General features: G+C 50.1%; 1 protein-coding gene across 3 annotated transcripts in view; it reads right to left on the reverse strand.

Moving 5' to 3' along the window:
• Znf831 (zinc finger protein 831) overlaps positions 1 to 16,287 on the reverse strand; it is a 100,736-nt gene that overhangs the window by 45,567 nt on the left and 38,882 nt on the right. For 2 of the 3 annotated variants that reach the window (XM_046433443.2, XM_046433441.2), the window contains exons 2-3: positions 11,873 to 15,615; positions 11,037 to 11,176 (exon numbers count right to left, since the gene is read on the reverse strand). In XM_046433443.2, the coding sequence (XP_046289399.1) occupies positions 11,037 to 11,176; positions 11,873 to 15,580 (3,848 nt within the window). In that variant the 5' untranslated portion in view covers positions 15,581 to 15,615. Of the gene's footprint in view, positions 1 to 22; positions 10,144 to 11,036; positions 11,177 to 11,872; positions 15,616 to 16,287 lie in introns of those variants that run through there. The other variant, XM_046433444.2, reaches the window with a different exon arrangement.

Raw genomic sequence — 16,287 nt, forward strand, 5'->3', positions numbered from 1 at the left:
GTGTGTGTGTGTGTGTGTGTGTGAATGCATATATACTCATATAAGAAAACAGAAGAGAATATATTTGTATATTTGTGATTTAGGGAGATTGAGAGTAAGGAGAGACTTCTTAAGTAAGACCCCAAACTAACAGTTACAAGGGAAAAGGCCAGTCCCTGTGAATACATCGAGGTGCAGGACTTCTTGCCAGGCGTGGTGATGTACATACACACTGACACGGGGAGACAAGGTCAGCCCCAGGAGTTGGAGGCCAACATGGGCATCAGAGTGAGATTCAGTCAAAAAAAAAAAAAAGGAAACCAAACAACACAACTTCTTAATGACAAAAGAATCATAGGCAAGATTTTAAAAAGAATTCCATTTCCAACAGTAGAGTGAGCTAAGTACTCAGATTGAATATCACCCCCACGTTCACCCTTCTATTGAAAACAAATGAAAATGCAGATTAAATTGTAAAAATTTTGTAAACATCTAAATGCATTGATTTTTTAAAAAATATTTTTATAGAAGGTAAAGGGAAAACTGAGACCTGGATGGGCAAGCTCGCCTTCTCTTGGAGGGCATTTGTCTATCATCAGCCCAGAATGTGCCCAGGTGAGAGTAGAGTAGAAGACAACCTCCGTTCCTGCTTAGAGCTGAGCCCTCTGAAGGTCCTTGCCAACCCATGGGTAAACTAGGGCTAAATACTGCCACCCCACTGCCTGCCCAACAGACCTCAAAAACACTCCCAACTCAGACCTTCAACTGAGTGCAGGAGAGAAGACTCTCTTGTTGATTTCAGAAGGATAAAACAGCCGCACGTGGGCTTGCAACTGAATTCACAAGGCACAGAAGACAGGAAAAAATCTAAAGCCAGGAATTTCATTTAAAGTGGCGTCTGGTAGGGCCCCCAGGCACCTAGCAGAAGCAAAACAAATATTTACCGCAGAAATCTATCTTCAACCCAGTGTCAAAGTTCCAAAAACATCAGCTCACAGTTCAAAAACCCTCAAACAGACAAAGAACCAAGTTACCTTAAGAGGAAGCTGATACATAAAGCCGAGCCCCACGTGCGGAGATGCCACATGTAGGCATTAACAAACGCACAATAGTAAGTGTGTTTAAAAAAAGAAATTGAAAATAAGAGTAAAGACTAAGAGATCAGAATTGACAAGCAGATTTGAAAATAATGGAAATTTCTGGAAATAAAGCATATTATCCACTAACAACTGAATTTAAAACTCAGTAGAACAATAGAAGCAGGGGTGTCAATTAAGAGGCTGTTGCAATAGAGGCTGGGGTGACTTGGGCTTAAGATGCATGATGGCAGTCTGCTCACCACCCCAAATACTGCATAAACTGGTGGCCAGTGGCTTTGGAGCAGTCCCTGAAAGGAGAGGAGCAGGTGAGGTATGCCTCGGAGGCCCCACTCATTGGTGGGGAAGCTATCTAGGTCCAGCAGCATTTGTTGGAAAGAGCAGGTGTGTCCCCACCACTCCTCTTTAAACCTTTATGAAAATTCAATTGACCAAATACTTGTGGTTCCTTTCCCTACTCTCTATTCTATCCCATTGATCTTGGTCTATTCTGATGCAAATACCACACTGTCCTGACTACTTTAGCATCATAATAAGTCTTAAAATCAGGTGGCCTAGTCCAGGCAGCATGGTATTCACATTAAAATGGGCAAATAGATCAACAAATGGTGCTGAAACAATCCATCTGACATCTTAAGAATTATATAAAATAGATGAAAATGGATCATAGGCCTAAATATAAAGCCTAAAAGTACAAAGCATTAGAAGGAAACAGGAGAAGTGACCGTGGTTAGACACACATTTTTAGTCAGGGCACTGAAAGCAAATCAACAAAAAATAATTTTATCCAAATTAAAGATGCATGCAACTTCTTTAACCCTGTTAAGGAGAGGAAAAGACAAGCCATGCCCAGGAAGAAAACAGTTTCAAATCACATGACTGGGAAAGGACTTAGAATATATAAAGAATTCTCAAAACCAACAGTAAAAAAATAAACAACTCATTTTTTAAATGGGAATAAGATTTGAACAAAGACTTTACCAAAGAAGATAGACGAATGGTAAATCAGCACACGAAAAGGTGCGCAATATCGTCAGCAAATTCTAAGTATAAGGAGCTACTGCTACACACCTATTTAAATGACTGAAACTGTAAAGAATGGCCATGCTAAGCATCACCAGGGATGTGAAGAAGCTGGCACTCTCCTTCACACACTGCCAGTGCAAATATGGAAAGTACACAGCCTCTTTGGAAATCAATTTGGCAGCTTCTTCTGCTTCTTTATTTTATTTATTTATTTATTTATTTATTTATTTATTGCAGAGCAGGGGATGGAACCTAGGGCCTCACATGTGCCAGGAAAAGGGAACGGTGCCCCTTCCATGTGGCCCAGCCAGTCCAGGGTCAGGAGCTTCCTCCAGAGAGGTTAGAGCAGGTGTGCTTATACAATCTGAATATGGGCATGCAGAGTTTCCTTTGTATCAGTCCCAAACTGAAACAAACCAATGTCTGCCAACAAGTGAATGAACAAACTGTGGCATGTCCTCCCAGTGGCACACTGTTTGATAAAACAAAGGAATGACATACTCAACAACATGACAAGTCTCACAATAATCATGCCGACTGAAAACCATGAGGCCAAAACAGAAGAACAGTATACAGTGTATACATATGTATGTATGTATTCCCATTTCTATAAAGTCTAGAAAAACAAACTAATCTATAATGACAAAAAGTATATCAGTTGTTACTGAGGATGGGAGGCAGCCGGTGGGCAAGAGGGAAGAATTACAAAGGGGAAGAGGAGACTTTGGGAGGGAATGGGTATGTCCATTATCTTGAGAGTATTTTTAGTTTCTCAGGTGTATACATGTGTCGAAACTTAGTAAGCTGTATGCTTTAAATAGGTGCAATTTATTAAAACTCAATTATATTTCTTTTTTCTCAATTATATTTCAATAAAACTTTACAAAAAGTAATTCAGTAGATTAAGAACACTAGCAAAATTTCAAAGATACTTCTGAACAAAGTATCCAGATTATAGCAGAAAGAAATAAAGTTGATAAAAGTAAAAGAGAGATAGATGAAAGATAAAGTCTAAGATACATTATTTCAATGCTTCAGAAACAGAGGAAAGAGAATGGGGGGTGGGGGGTGACAGTGTTTGAAGACTGACAGCTGAGACTTTTCTAGTGAGATATGAATTCACAAACCGTAAAAGCTCCCTGGATTCCTAATGGAATACATAAAAAGCCATGTACACCTATACACATCAAAGTAAAACTGTGGAACACCAAAGATTAAAAGAAGATCTTAAAAGTGGCCAGAGAGAAAAGACTTTGAAAAGCAGAGACGTGGCTGAGAGCTGAGTAATAGCTGACTCCTCCAATACCAAATGGAAACCAGGGGCCACACCATGACGGCTTTGATGTGCCCAGATGAAGCTCAGTCACCCCGGAACTGTGAGCAGCAGAAATATTTTTCAACAACGATGATGAAATAAATGTATTTTCAAGCTAATAAAAACAGAGAGTGCTTTCTCACCTCAAGAAACCCTAAGTGATATGCTTTAGGCAGAAGGAAACATTCCCAGAAGGAAGGTCTCAAGTTCAGAACAGAGTGAGAGGGTGAGATGCGGAGTACAGACAAGCGCATCACAGTGGACACACAGGAAACCTACCTAGTGTCTCCAACAGGCAAAGAGCCCGTACAAATCTGAGGCATATGTAGGATCCTGTGAAGCATGTCTGTCATCAAAACCTGACAACAATGAGCTCCAATGAGCAGTGATGGACCTCACCCTAGAGGTGAAAATCCCCAGCGAAGACAAGTGGAGGGTGGCCTGTGTGTCCTCACACCATAGGATCTTCAAAAGCATAATGCTGAGCTAGAAAGTCAGGCTGATGGATCCTAACTGCTGCAGGTTTATGATGTGCTTCAAATGCACAAAGCAATGCTCTAGGTGGTGATGAATACATCACTTTCTAGATGACATATGAAATCATGGATTGACACGATTTTGAGTGAAGTACATGAAACTACCTCATTATTTTTTTGATTTTATTTTCCTTTTCTACATATTATATATAATGCATATGGTAATGATTTATTTATTTATATTCAATTTTTTATTTACTTATTATATTATATATAATACCTGCGGTAATGTTTCATTTATTTTATTTTAAGGCTTGGAGGAAAATGTGAAATGATGTTAATGTTTGTTAATTTTGTTTTTGTCATTTGCCAGAAGTTTGGTATTTTTTCTTTCTAAATTTCCCCATATTTTTTTATTTTTCAAAAAAAAAAAAGGAAAAGAGAACAGATACTCTGATGCATGAATTTTATCATTCATGAGCTCTGGCCCACTGGGAAATCTCTGCTGCAGGATTTCATTTTCCATAGAAATTAAGACAACTGAAGCAGAAACGGCAGACACATAGATACGCAGACCCAAGACACAGGTTCTTTCACTCTCTGAGGAGAGAACGCAAGTGGCAGACCATGACTGATCGGTGATAGGCGCATCCATAGGTGATGGAGAGGTGATTGATGGACATAGGCAGATACTCAGATGATAGGTGATAGCTGGATTCACAGGTGACAGATGATTGATAGATGATAGGCAGAATCCTAGATGATAGATAATTGATAGATATTGGATAAATAGATGATACATAGGTGAAATACAGACAGATAATTGATAGATGATAGATATAGGGAGATGGGTAGATAGATACCTGTAGACATGGGGGTGGTAGATGGATAGATAGAGTGACAGACAGAATAATGCCCCCACAAAGGTGTCCATGTCCTAGTCCCCAGACCTATGAATACATGACCTTATATGGCAACAGGGAATTTATAGGTGTGTTTAAAGGACACTGACCTCACACTGGTGATTATCCCGGATTTTCCAGTTGAGCCTAATCTAGGTAATCACAAGAGGGCTTATCAATGAAAAAAGAGGCAGAGGATTGTGTCTGCGGGGAGGATGAAGCACAAGAAGGAAGACCTGAGCTACCAGCGGAGAGGCTGAATCCTGTACCCAACCCAAGCCAACAGACACAATTCTCCCCCAGAGGTTCCAGAAGGGTGCAGCCTGTGACACCCCAACTTGGATCTGGCAATCTCCATGCTGGAATATTGGCCCTCAGAACTCTAAAGTAATTACTGAATGTTTGTCATTAAAACAACACCCTATGTCTGGCGATGTGTTATATCAGCAATAGAAAACTAACCCAGACAAGCAAGCAGGTGTACAAAGAGGCCCCATACTTCATCAGGAAAATATTCCTGTATAGTTATCCACAAAGTCAATGCATATGAAACAACTCCTGTGTCACTCTTGACTTCTTTATAAATCAGCCATAAACTACCATGTTAAAAGTGGGTTTGGGTTGGCTTCAACATGCAGAGCCCTTCTGAGGAGCAGAACTGAGCTACTCCTTGTGTGGCCTTGAGCATGAGTGTGACACACTGGCAGATGAGGGGCCCTTTCAGCATCATCCCAACGCTACCACCCAGAACTGGGCCCCAGCTCCAGGCCCTCTGAAGGACAGCCATTTCTCTGAGAGGCTCTGATATCCAGGCAATTCCATCACCAGAAACCTGATGACCCTTGAGGCTTCTGGGAGTCCAACAATGGCAGCTCCCTGGTCACATCTGCACAGGCCAAGTGAGACAGAACCAGCACCTTGGGAGAGGTGTGTAAAGAACCATTTCCCCTCACCCAGGGTCATCTCCCGGACCCTGTCCAGACATTAACATCATAAGTCTCAGCATTGCTTCTGAGTGGCAAGGATAGAGACACTTGGGCATGATCCTCTCTCCGCTAGCTATGTGAGCTTGAGGAGGCCACTGTGGCAGACACTTCATCTTGTGTGCTCTCCTTGCTCTCCTCAAGGGTGGGAGAAGCTGTGACTCGATGCCTATAAAAGATGGCAAAGGTGAAGGTACCTGGCTGATGTAATGAAAGTCCCTTATCAATTTGCTGTAATTAAAGTCCCTGGGAGGGCTTTGCCTACTCTGGGGAGCCCTTCAGCAATGGGTTTAGAGATCAGAGACCTGAGGCTGCAAAGACCTTCTGTCTCTGCTGCTGACCTTTAAGAAGCAAGCTGCTGTGAACCCCATGCCTCAGAACTGCAACCTCTGCCCACAATTTGAGGGAGTTTGGGATTACAACCTTCCCAGTCAGGCCTGCAGATGAGAGCATGGCCCAGTCCACATTTCGATGCGGGCCTTGTAGGACTGCAGCAGAGGACCCAACTGAACCATGCCCAGGCCTCTGAGATAATAAATGGGTGCCATTTTAAGCCACAAAGTGGTGACTTGTAACTTGTCATAGAAACCAGCGTATCCTCTGAACCACACAGCTCTTTATCTGTAGGATGAACAATGGAAATCTCTCTGCCAGAGAAACTTTTTAAGGATCACAAACAAGAAAAAACTTCTTACAATCTGCTCCAAATGTCCAAAGTTGTTGGAAGGAAGACCACAGAATTGGTGCTTTCTTCATCTGCTTCAAGGTGGATGACCTGCCAGGTGCTGCCAGGTAGCACAGCGCTCCTTGTGAGATCAGGCCAGCAGCCCAGGCCACCTTATGCCTGTCTGAGGGTTCTGGCCTCACTGGGAGCCAGTGTGGCAGCCTCTGCCTGAGACAGTCATCCCTACCCACTCCTTCTGCCCCGAGGTCTCCCTTTCTTGCTGGTGTTGGAGCTGCAAAACAATAGTCTTGAGGGGTGTGGACACATGCCCCAGATTTGGGCTCACAGCAGGACCCTTGACAAGCCTGTCCTTCTCTCTGGGCCTCACTTCCCCACCTGCACAATGAAGGCATCATCAATCTACATTGGTTCCACCTTTTAACCGAAAAATAAACAGCACTGAACCGAGTCGTTACCACATAACAGGCCTGAGTGAAGGGTCCCTGCTCCAACCTGGAGGCATCTTCACTAGGAGCCTCTTCAGTCCAACTCCCATGCCAGTGCTTTGGCCTGAGGGCTAGCTTGCCCTAACTAGCTGTGTGGCCTCAATGCATGTCCCTCCACTTTCTGGGTCTCCGTTCTCAGAGGTGAACATGGCAGCTGTGTGTTTAGTTCCCTGTGTTGCATGACATGCTACCACAAATCCAGCCACACACAGCATCACCCATGACCTCTCAGCTCCTGAAGTTCAGGTGTCTGCGCCCAGCTTACTTGCATTCTCTGCTCAGGATACAACAAGGCTAAAATCAGAGGTTAGCCAGGCCACATGCCTTCCCAGAGCTCAAGGTCACCTTGTATGCTCCCTGACTATTAGAACAACCTGCTCAGCTGCAGCTGTGAGAACGAAGTCCTCATCTTCTTGCTGACCATCAGAGGGGGGCTGCCCCGGCTTTCTGAGGCCACCCGCCATTTCCACCAACAGGCTACTTTGCCCCTTCAAAGCAACAGGAGAGCAACAACTGCACTTCCAGGTTTTCGGATCTCTTCTACTTCTGATCTTCACACCCTCTCTGGTTAGTTTAGATCTACCCATACCCAAGAAGAGGGTGATTCAGTGTGTGCCCACTAGGCGGTGGTAATCTTAGGGACCATCTTAGAATTCTGCCTCCTGCACGCCCCAACGAGGCTGTTTTCAGAATTAAATGGGTTAATTATTATATGTGAAGAATATAAAACATTGGCCTGCACATGGGGCCATCTGCTTAAGACTGGAATTCATGTCTCTGTAGCCAGCTCACTTTGGGACCCACAGTTCTCCTCTTACCCCAGCCTGCTTTATTTCATGGTTATTTCCATTTACCTCCATCCCTCACTCCCTTCCTGGACCAGGAGCACCTTGAGAGAAGGAACCATATCCTACTTTGTACACTCCAAGATGGTCCCCAACTCCTTCTGGTTGTCACTTCCCTCCTATGAGGAATAGGGTTGGCCTGGGTTACAAATAGGATATTGCAGAAACAGCAGAAATGTGACTTCCAAGGCCCTGTGGCTTCGCTATGCCCTCTCTGATCTTTGCTCTAAGCAGCTGGTCATCATGCTGGAAGGATGCCCCAGCTATCCATGGAGAGAATACACGTGGGGTGGGAGACTGAGGCCTCCTGCCGGTAACCAGCACCATGGGGGAGCCAGTCGAAAATGAGTCCTCCAGCCCCCATCAAGATTTCAGAAGCCTGCAGACCTAATGGGAACCTTGACTGCATCCTCCATGAGGGACCCCACACCAGAAACACCAGCTAAGCCACTCCTAAATCCTCAGCCTACAGAAATTTTGAGAAATCACAAGGCTTTCTTGTTCAAAGCCACTGAGTCTTACAGTAATTTGTTACATAGCAATAGAGAACTCGGGTAGCTCTCAATCCGTATTCACCAAGTTCAATTAATACTGAACACACAATAATATCTAACAGTCTCTAGTGCCGGTCACTGCTCTGAGTGCCGGGGACACAAAGGCTCACGCTCTGTTGGGAACTGGCTAGTGGGTATCCAAACAGGCCAACGAAGACAGTGGGATGCTGGAAGGAAATCCAGCCAGACAATGGTAGGAGAGCAGAAGGGAGCCGCCCAGGCACAGCTATGCTGCTGAGACAGGGCAGGGCAGCAGGCAAGGAGCCAGAGGTGGGCAGGCTAGTAGAAGTAGGGGAACCAGCAAGCACGATGGCCCCCAAACTGGAATTAAATGAAAGGACAGTCACGAGCCAATAAAGGAATAGAGGTGAGTGACTCAAGATTAACCAATAATGTTTGGTAGATACAAAAATCTCCATCCTCATTCCACATACTCGGGGGCTGCCAGATGGAGCTCTAGGTCCTCACTCAAACCTCCTTGTGCCACTGTACCCTGTCCCTTCGTGTTTCCTCCACAGGCTCTTGCTGAGGACCTCCCTCTCCCACAAAGCCAACTGTTAGAGCAAGATCTGCAAACCCAAATGCCTATGAGGGCCAGGTAGACAATGTAACTGAGATGACAGTGGGGAGAGGTGGGGATTGCGGCAAGCTGGAAAGCACATCTCTCTCCCATCAAGGGTGGCCAGTGCTCAGCCCCAGCCAGCTGTCACCATGCAAGAGGCAGCTCTGGTGTCTTCAGAGCTTCTAACAGTCAAAAGGAGTGAGAAATCCAGATTTTTGGTGAAACTAGATTTTTACTATGTGGCTAAAAAGTGTCAGAACTGGCCTAATGAGGTTCTTACACAGCATTTGGCCCCACAGCTGCTTCTGGCTCTGCCAGGCATCCTGGAGAGACATCTCCAGGCCTCTGGGGGCACCAGTGTGGGGCTTCCCAGCCTTCTTTTGGAAGTCCCCCTGGAGCATCCACATGTGGGCAGCTGGCAGGGGCACACTGACTGTGGAATCGATGGGTTGAAGTCTTGGGAAGGTACAACCATCCAGGAGACCCCTCCCCCGCTTCCTCTCCTCACATCTTCTGCATTCCTGCTGCTGCCTGAGACTTTGGGCTTGTCAGTGTCACTCAGATGTTAGTGAGAAGCCAAGGAGAGTAACAACCAGGTGCCAGCATCCCAGAGATCCCGGAACCCACAGGCAGCTACTCCAGTCCATCAGCATGCACATCCCCTTCCTCTGAGGACAGCATCCAAATCTTCCCTTGGGGGACTGCCCCTCCTCAGTCCACCCATTTAGGTCAGGGCTCATGGTTAGGCCTGGAAGCCTGTGTCACAAGGCAATGGGCCTTCTGTTGTTTGGGCCACTCTGATTTGGGCTTCTATCACAAGAGCCTGAATGACCCATGGAATAAAGGATGTGTCCAAAAAATGATGGACATTGGGAAGGACAGGACGTGAATTGGCACAGCATGGAGATTCCATCCTCTTAGCAGGCTCCAGGGACGGTGTCACCTTCATCACCCTTTAGCAATAGAGAATCTGAGGCCCTCCCCAGAGCTGTTGGGTTCTACTTAGCACTGCAAGAAAATTCCAGAAAACAGGCAACTGGCAAGCTCAAATCAGACCTCTCTGAGTCGTGGTTTCCTCTTGAGAAAGTGAGGCTAATGATGAGCCTGTCTCCTAGAGTTCGGGGTGTGGCGAGGAGGACTAGGGAGAAGGCATGAGTGCACAGAGCCACTGTGCCTGGATCAGCTCCAGCTCGTGGTCCTGCAGATGACTGGAAGGAGTTGAGCACTCCAGCCCCTGAGGGTTCCAGCAGAAATGGGGGAGAGTTAGGAGCTGCAGTCACCGCTGAGGAGCACATAGACTGGGGGTTGAGTTTGGTTAGATCAGAGAAGGCCCAGAACATTCAAGGGAGGGACCTGTCATACAGATATTAGGGTCCTGGTTCAGAGGGTGGCTTCGAGAATAAGTAAGGGCAGAGGTCGACCTGGTCACATGGAATGGGAGAAAAGGAGATCATGGGGCAATGAGCCCAGGAAGGCTCAGGGGGTGGACATAGTAGGGGATTAGGGTTGGCAGAGAGCTTTCTTTTTACCTTGTATGGAATGGGAAGGATTTTGAGCAAAGGAGCAAGATGACCAAATAATGAGATGAGGGAAGAGTGGTCTTAAAACCTGCCATCCTCGGGCTTGCATTGGTGGGTGTGTGCATGGATATGCCTCAAAGAGAAGGCTGGGGGCATACTCCCAAACACGAGCAGCAATTAGCTCCCAGGGCAGAAAACTAGGTTGTTTTATTGTCTTCCCTTTGCTTATCTTTATTTTCTAATTTTTCTGCAAAGGCCATACATTGTTTGCATAATTTTTTAGAAAGCAATAAAAGCTATAAATAATTAACATGCTTTCTCTTCAGGACTTAAATTGGATGGAAGTGTATCCAACCCAGTTATCTCAGATATTTGCTATATTCCTGGTCTTAGAATGTCACCACTGAAAACCATACAGATGGCAAAGTATATGGGCTGCTGGGAGGACAACTCAGTCCTTCAACTGTGCAGCTCCATGCCCTGTGAAGCTGGAGCTCTTTCTCGGAGCACAGAGATGCTCTCTGAGTCCCATGTCAAGTTCTCCTTGAGCTTAACTGTGTTGTACTTCGGGCATGTGCGGAAAGCATGGAGGAGGCCACAGTCCTACCTTTTGGGGTTGATCTTCAGCCTTTTCTGCTTGCTGTTCCCACGAAATGTCTTCACCCTCCTGCGAAACAGTCCTTTCTTCCTTTCTGGATCAGATGGCTGGTCCTGGGACCTCATTCCTGGGACTATTGGGTTGGAGAGCTGAAAATACCAGGCATGTTGGCATGACATTACTCAAAGCCCTCGTGATGGGCAGCCCTCAGGGGTTCTCTCTGCAGATGGACGTCTGTCCATGGACATGAAACACAGAAATGCTACATGGACAAATGGCCTAACTTATATGGGGACTCAACAAGGTGATGGCAGGGTGTGCCTGAACACATCTTCCAGAACCCACCGGGGCTGACTCCACAGAGGAAAGTCCAGCTTCACATGGAGCCTGGGGCCACCAGGGCCCATTTCCCTCCTGAGTCCCTCTCCTCAGGACCCTCACACTGATGGGAAGGAGAAGAGCCAGACTGGACCTTGGATCTCCTCAGTTCCAACATGTTTCTCCTTGACCTGCACCCTCAGGGTGACAAAGATGCCACCCCCCACCCCAGGCTCCACCCAGAAGGCAGGAGAGCTGGCTGCAAGCCTGCAGTCTCCAGTATAGTGATTCTTCACTTTGAAATTTATCTTTTTATGACTTTCTTTTGTTTTGCTTGCACTGGGGGCTTTATTCTTTCCTGCCCTGTATGTGGCAGCCCCACCTCCCTTGGGAGCAGGCCAAGATATTATCATGGACAGCGCTGCTGCAGGAGGGACAGGGGCTGCTTCACCCTCACCCTTCTCTTTAGAGACCCTGTCTATGGAGCATGCCGTCAGCCCCCAGCCCAGGGCGAAACTGGGAGTTACCTGAGGCGTCTGCACCAGCTCTCCTCCTCCAGGGCTCCTCCTGGTCCTTCCTTGGTTGCTCACAGGCAGGGCGTCAGGACCTGCATCTTGGAGCCTGCCCCCAGGGAAGTGGAGAGCCTCGTACACTGAAGCGGCCTTCTCCTTCTGCTCCATGGGCAGAGGCAGGCTGCGGCTCAAGCAGCACCATGTGAGCCGGGGCTCAGCTCTCAGCGAGGGGAAGGGGCTCTGGGCCCCACAGCTCCTGGGCATCCCTAAGTGAAGTGACAGGGCCCGTTCTGGCTGGCTCAGAGACATACCCTGGGGCCTGGTGAGAGCCCTGAGGAAGGAACCAGGCTGCAGGGAGCAGCAGGGGGTGCGTAGTGCCAGTGGCTCTGAAGACAGGCCTTCTGGGGCATGCTCATGAGGGCCCCCCAGGTCCCCACTGGGAGTCCACAGATTCAGGACACCCTCAGATGTCCTGGACCTTGCCAAGGTACTGCCCATGCAAAGACGATGAATGGCGTGCACCTCACTTCCTGCATCCTGGGCCACGTGGGCATCACACGAGGGGGTGTCCGGGAAGGAGGTCATTTCCCAGGGGGGCCCTGTGGTTGAGCCAGGAGATTCCCTGGCTGCTGGCACTCTGCTGTCTGTCCCTTCTCTCTTCTCCCTTCCCATCTGAGACTCTTGTCCTCCATCTCTTGGCCTGGACCAGCTGGGGTGCTCCAGAATGCCATCTGCCCCACCTGAGGTTGGGCCTGAGCCTGTGCTGAGGGACCAGGGTGTCCCCAGTCCTGGTCCAACAAGGGATGCTTGTTCCTCAGGTGGCCCAATTGTGCAGAGAGAGTCTTGACCCTGCTGTGGCCTCTGGGTGGCAAGCAGTGCCGAGGGGATCTCTCCCTGAGGTACCTTAAGAAGGTACTTGGGGGGAAAGGCGCCCTCTGCCAGAGCAGCAAGGACACCAGGAGCCTGAGGTGGAGTACCCAGATGGGAGTGGTGGCCCCGGTCCTTAGCAGCAGCAAGCGATGTGGGCTCCTTGTCCCCTGGCCCTGCCCAGCTTGGGGAAGCAACAGGAGCAGTTGAGGAGGCATCAGAAGAGTCCAGGGCTTCAGCCACCAGATGGGCACTCCCATGTGTCCCCCCTGGCATCTCCCCATGGTCACCATCCTGCTTCTGACATGGCACGGAGGAAGCCTGCACGGGACCACCAGGGGTCTCTGCTCCCAGGGGTCCTGGCTGCTCCAGGGGCCCCTGCTCATCCACCTTCAGCTTCTTCCTTTCTGAGGGATGCTTGTCCTCTGCAGGCCAGGGCTCCCCAGAGTTACCACTGGGCCGTCTCAGGACAAGTTGGGTACAAGGACCAGTCTCCTGCATGCCTCCCACACCCGGAATGCCCCCTTCCACTTTGGAAGCTGGCAAAGCCAGCCTGGGCACTCCTAGGTCACCTCCTTGGAGTGGCCCAGGTGCTGGAGGCAGCTGCCATCCTGTTTCTAGCCCCTCATTTGGAGGAAGCAGAGGGCTCCTGTTGCCTGAATGGGGTGATCCTCTGCTACTGAGGGTTGGGGAAGACGCTGCCCTGGGCTGGTCACTGCCTCCTACTCTGGCTTCTGCCTTTCTCTGCTTAGGAGGCTCAGTCTCCAAGGATCCCTCAGGGGCTGGCAGACTTCCCCAAGACTCTGGCTTGGCCTCTGCAGAAATACCCTCAAGGATGGGAGTCCTGCTGTCTTGGGATGGAACTGTGCTCTCACCCCCCACTGCCTCCTCCTGGGCAGGAAGGGCCGGGTCTGTCCCACAGCCCACTCTCACCTCCCTGGCTTTCTGGCCTCCCTGGTGGCTGCTTTTCACTTTCTGGTAGAGCTTCCTGAACGTCTCGTGCCCATACATCTGCCACTTCTCCTGGGAGAACATCTTCAGCTTCCGCTGGCCACCCTTCTTACTGGTCGGTCTGCCCTTCCAGCTTGCCCCTGCGGCCATGACAGTTCTCTTTCCACCAGGGTCCTCCATGAGGGCCGGGGTGTCTCCAGGAAGGGCACATGGCACGTCTTCCACGGCAGCCTGTCTGACCAGGGCCCGGGGGTGGCCACTGGGGACATCTGCCAAGGTCAGCCCAGAGCGGCAGCCCAGCCGGGCTGGGGTGGGCCTGGGGCTCAGGGGCTTCTGTGTCCTGGGGCAGGCATCCTTCAGGGCCCGCGGCTCCGGCCATGTCCTGGAGCCCTCAACAAAAGGCAGTGAATTGCTCCTCGTGATGGGGACATATTCCACAGTGGTGGACAGCTGAGTGGGGACAGAGTGGAAGAAGAGGGGCCGTAACTTGTCCAGAGGGGTGAAGGTAGAGTGGGCGGGGCTGAGGGCCGCCCTCCTGCGGCCAGGCTCCAGGGCCCGGATATCAAAGTGGAAGGAGTCCTTGTAGGTGTAGGGCATGGGCAGGTCAATGCTGCCCTGCTTGGACAGGACGGTCTTGCGGGGCCGCACGTGGTCCAGCTGGGGGTCGTCCACCACAGCCTGGTTGTGCGAGATGAGCTGGGCGATGCGCTCCTCCAGCCGCTTCTTCTCCAGCTCCAGGCTGCTCCCTGGCACTCCCGGCTCAGCCCTGATGCCCCCAGACCCCGTGCCCAGGCCTCCCTCCCCCTCGGACTCGGCGCTGTGCTCCGACAGGCTGTGCAAGGGGCTGGAGGGGACAGGCGGCTGCTCGGCACTGTCCGAGCGGGACAGGTAGCCTGAATCGGTACTCTCGCACTTCCTCAGTCGGCCCTCCGGGACCTTGGCTTCCCAGGGCTTCTCGGAGGAAGCCTCCTGCTGCCGTTGCAGGGAGCACGACTTCAGTTCTGGCAGCTTCCGCGGGGGCTGCATGCTGGCCAGCAAGATCCCAGGTGACGCCATCTGGGTGGAGTCCAGAGAGGTCTCTCTGTGGGCAAGTGTGGACCCTGGACAGGAAGCAGCTTCCGCCTTCACACCTTGGTTCTTGGCAACAAGGGACAGAGGGGCATCTGGGGAGAGGGGTGTCTCTGGTGCTCCTTCACCCATCCTCTGGTTCCGACTCTCCCCGCTGCCATCTGCTGTGGAGAGATCTCCAACCCTGTCCCCCTCCTCTGGGAGGCTGCTCCCACCCCCGTCAGACTCCAGGGATAGCCGGGAGTTGTTGAGATGAGTCTGTGTCCGCCTGTGCTTATAGAGGTTACTCTGGGTCTTGAAGGCGATATGGCAGGTGGCACACGGGAAGGGCCTCTCACCCGTGTGGGACCTGATGTGCTTCTCCAAAACACTGGGCTTCAGGCAGTCCCGGCCACAGTGTGGGCAGAGGTACCTGCCGGCATTCCGTGACTTTCCTGGGCTGCCCAGTGTGGGCCCCAGGCCTGGGGACAGGACAGGCAGGGCACCCACAATGTTCACTGTCAGTGTTGGGGCAGCTGGCTTGCCTGCCTGGGTGGGGCCAGGCCCTTCAGGCTGGAGCAGGGGACTGAGGATGAAGGGCACACTGCTCCCATCCAGGCTGCCTGTCACTAGAGGGGCTCGTGGCTGGAGGCCTCCAGGAGGCACCGTGTGGTACAGTGGAATGGGGAGGGCCTTCAGGAGCACGGTGGAGGGCAGGCCCTGCTCTGGTGGCAAGATGACAGGACTCAGAGTCAGGTGAGGTGAGGCCTGCCCAGCTGGGGGCCCTGGGGGCCCAGGTGCAGGAGCTGGCTGGTCCCTGGCAGCTGGGGCAGAACAGTTGGACTCTGGAGCCTCCATTCCACATCTCTGAGTGGGCCGGGATGTTGGGCAACCTGTGGGTGACAACCACACTTTACCATGGGAACCTCTCTTCTCTCCATCACTAAGCCCTCCCTAACCCCACGGGCATTTCCTACCCCTTTGAACCCTGACCACAGTCCCCAAGTACTCTTGTCCCCTGGTAGGAAAGAGCAGTCCCATCATGCCACCAACACATGGCACAGGGGTCATCAACCTGGTCTCTCTGAAGCCTGGGTCTTATTTAACATTTCCCAAGGGACCCCCAATTTTTGCCCTCTTTAGGCCCATGGTGGCTGGTCACCATCACCCCCTGGCACTGGCACAGTGTCCACGCAGAGGAGACACTCGGAAAATGAGCCAGTTTCATGAGAGAGAAGTCAAGGTCCTCGACATCCACAGTCATTAAGTTGCGTGACTTACCCAGGGCTCAATTTCCAGATCTGTAAAATGGACGGGGAATCAGGCCCTTCCCCCACAGGGTCTCTGAGCCTTTGATATAAGATGAAGACAACAAGGAGAAAGGTGGGCCATCGTGGAGGCTTGCCAGATCTCCCAAACAGAAGCATAGGACTCTCAGTTATATTTGAATTTCAGGTGAACAATGCATAATGAGTATGTCCCAAATATGCCTGAGAATTACTCTTAGTGTAAGTATCTCCATGGTTCATGCTTGTACTGAAAATTGGATTGTTGACCTGAAATTC

Source organism: Marmota monax, unplaced genomic scaffold (assembly GCF_021218885.2).
Source record: "Marmota monax isolate L192 unplaced genomic scaffold, Marmota_monax_Labrador192_F-V1.1 WCK01_AAM20220418_F8-fsc00014, whole genome shotgun sequence".
Taxonomy (NCBI): Eukaryota; Metazoa; Chordata; class Mammalia; order Rodentia; family Sciuridae; genus Marmota; species Marmota monax.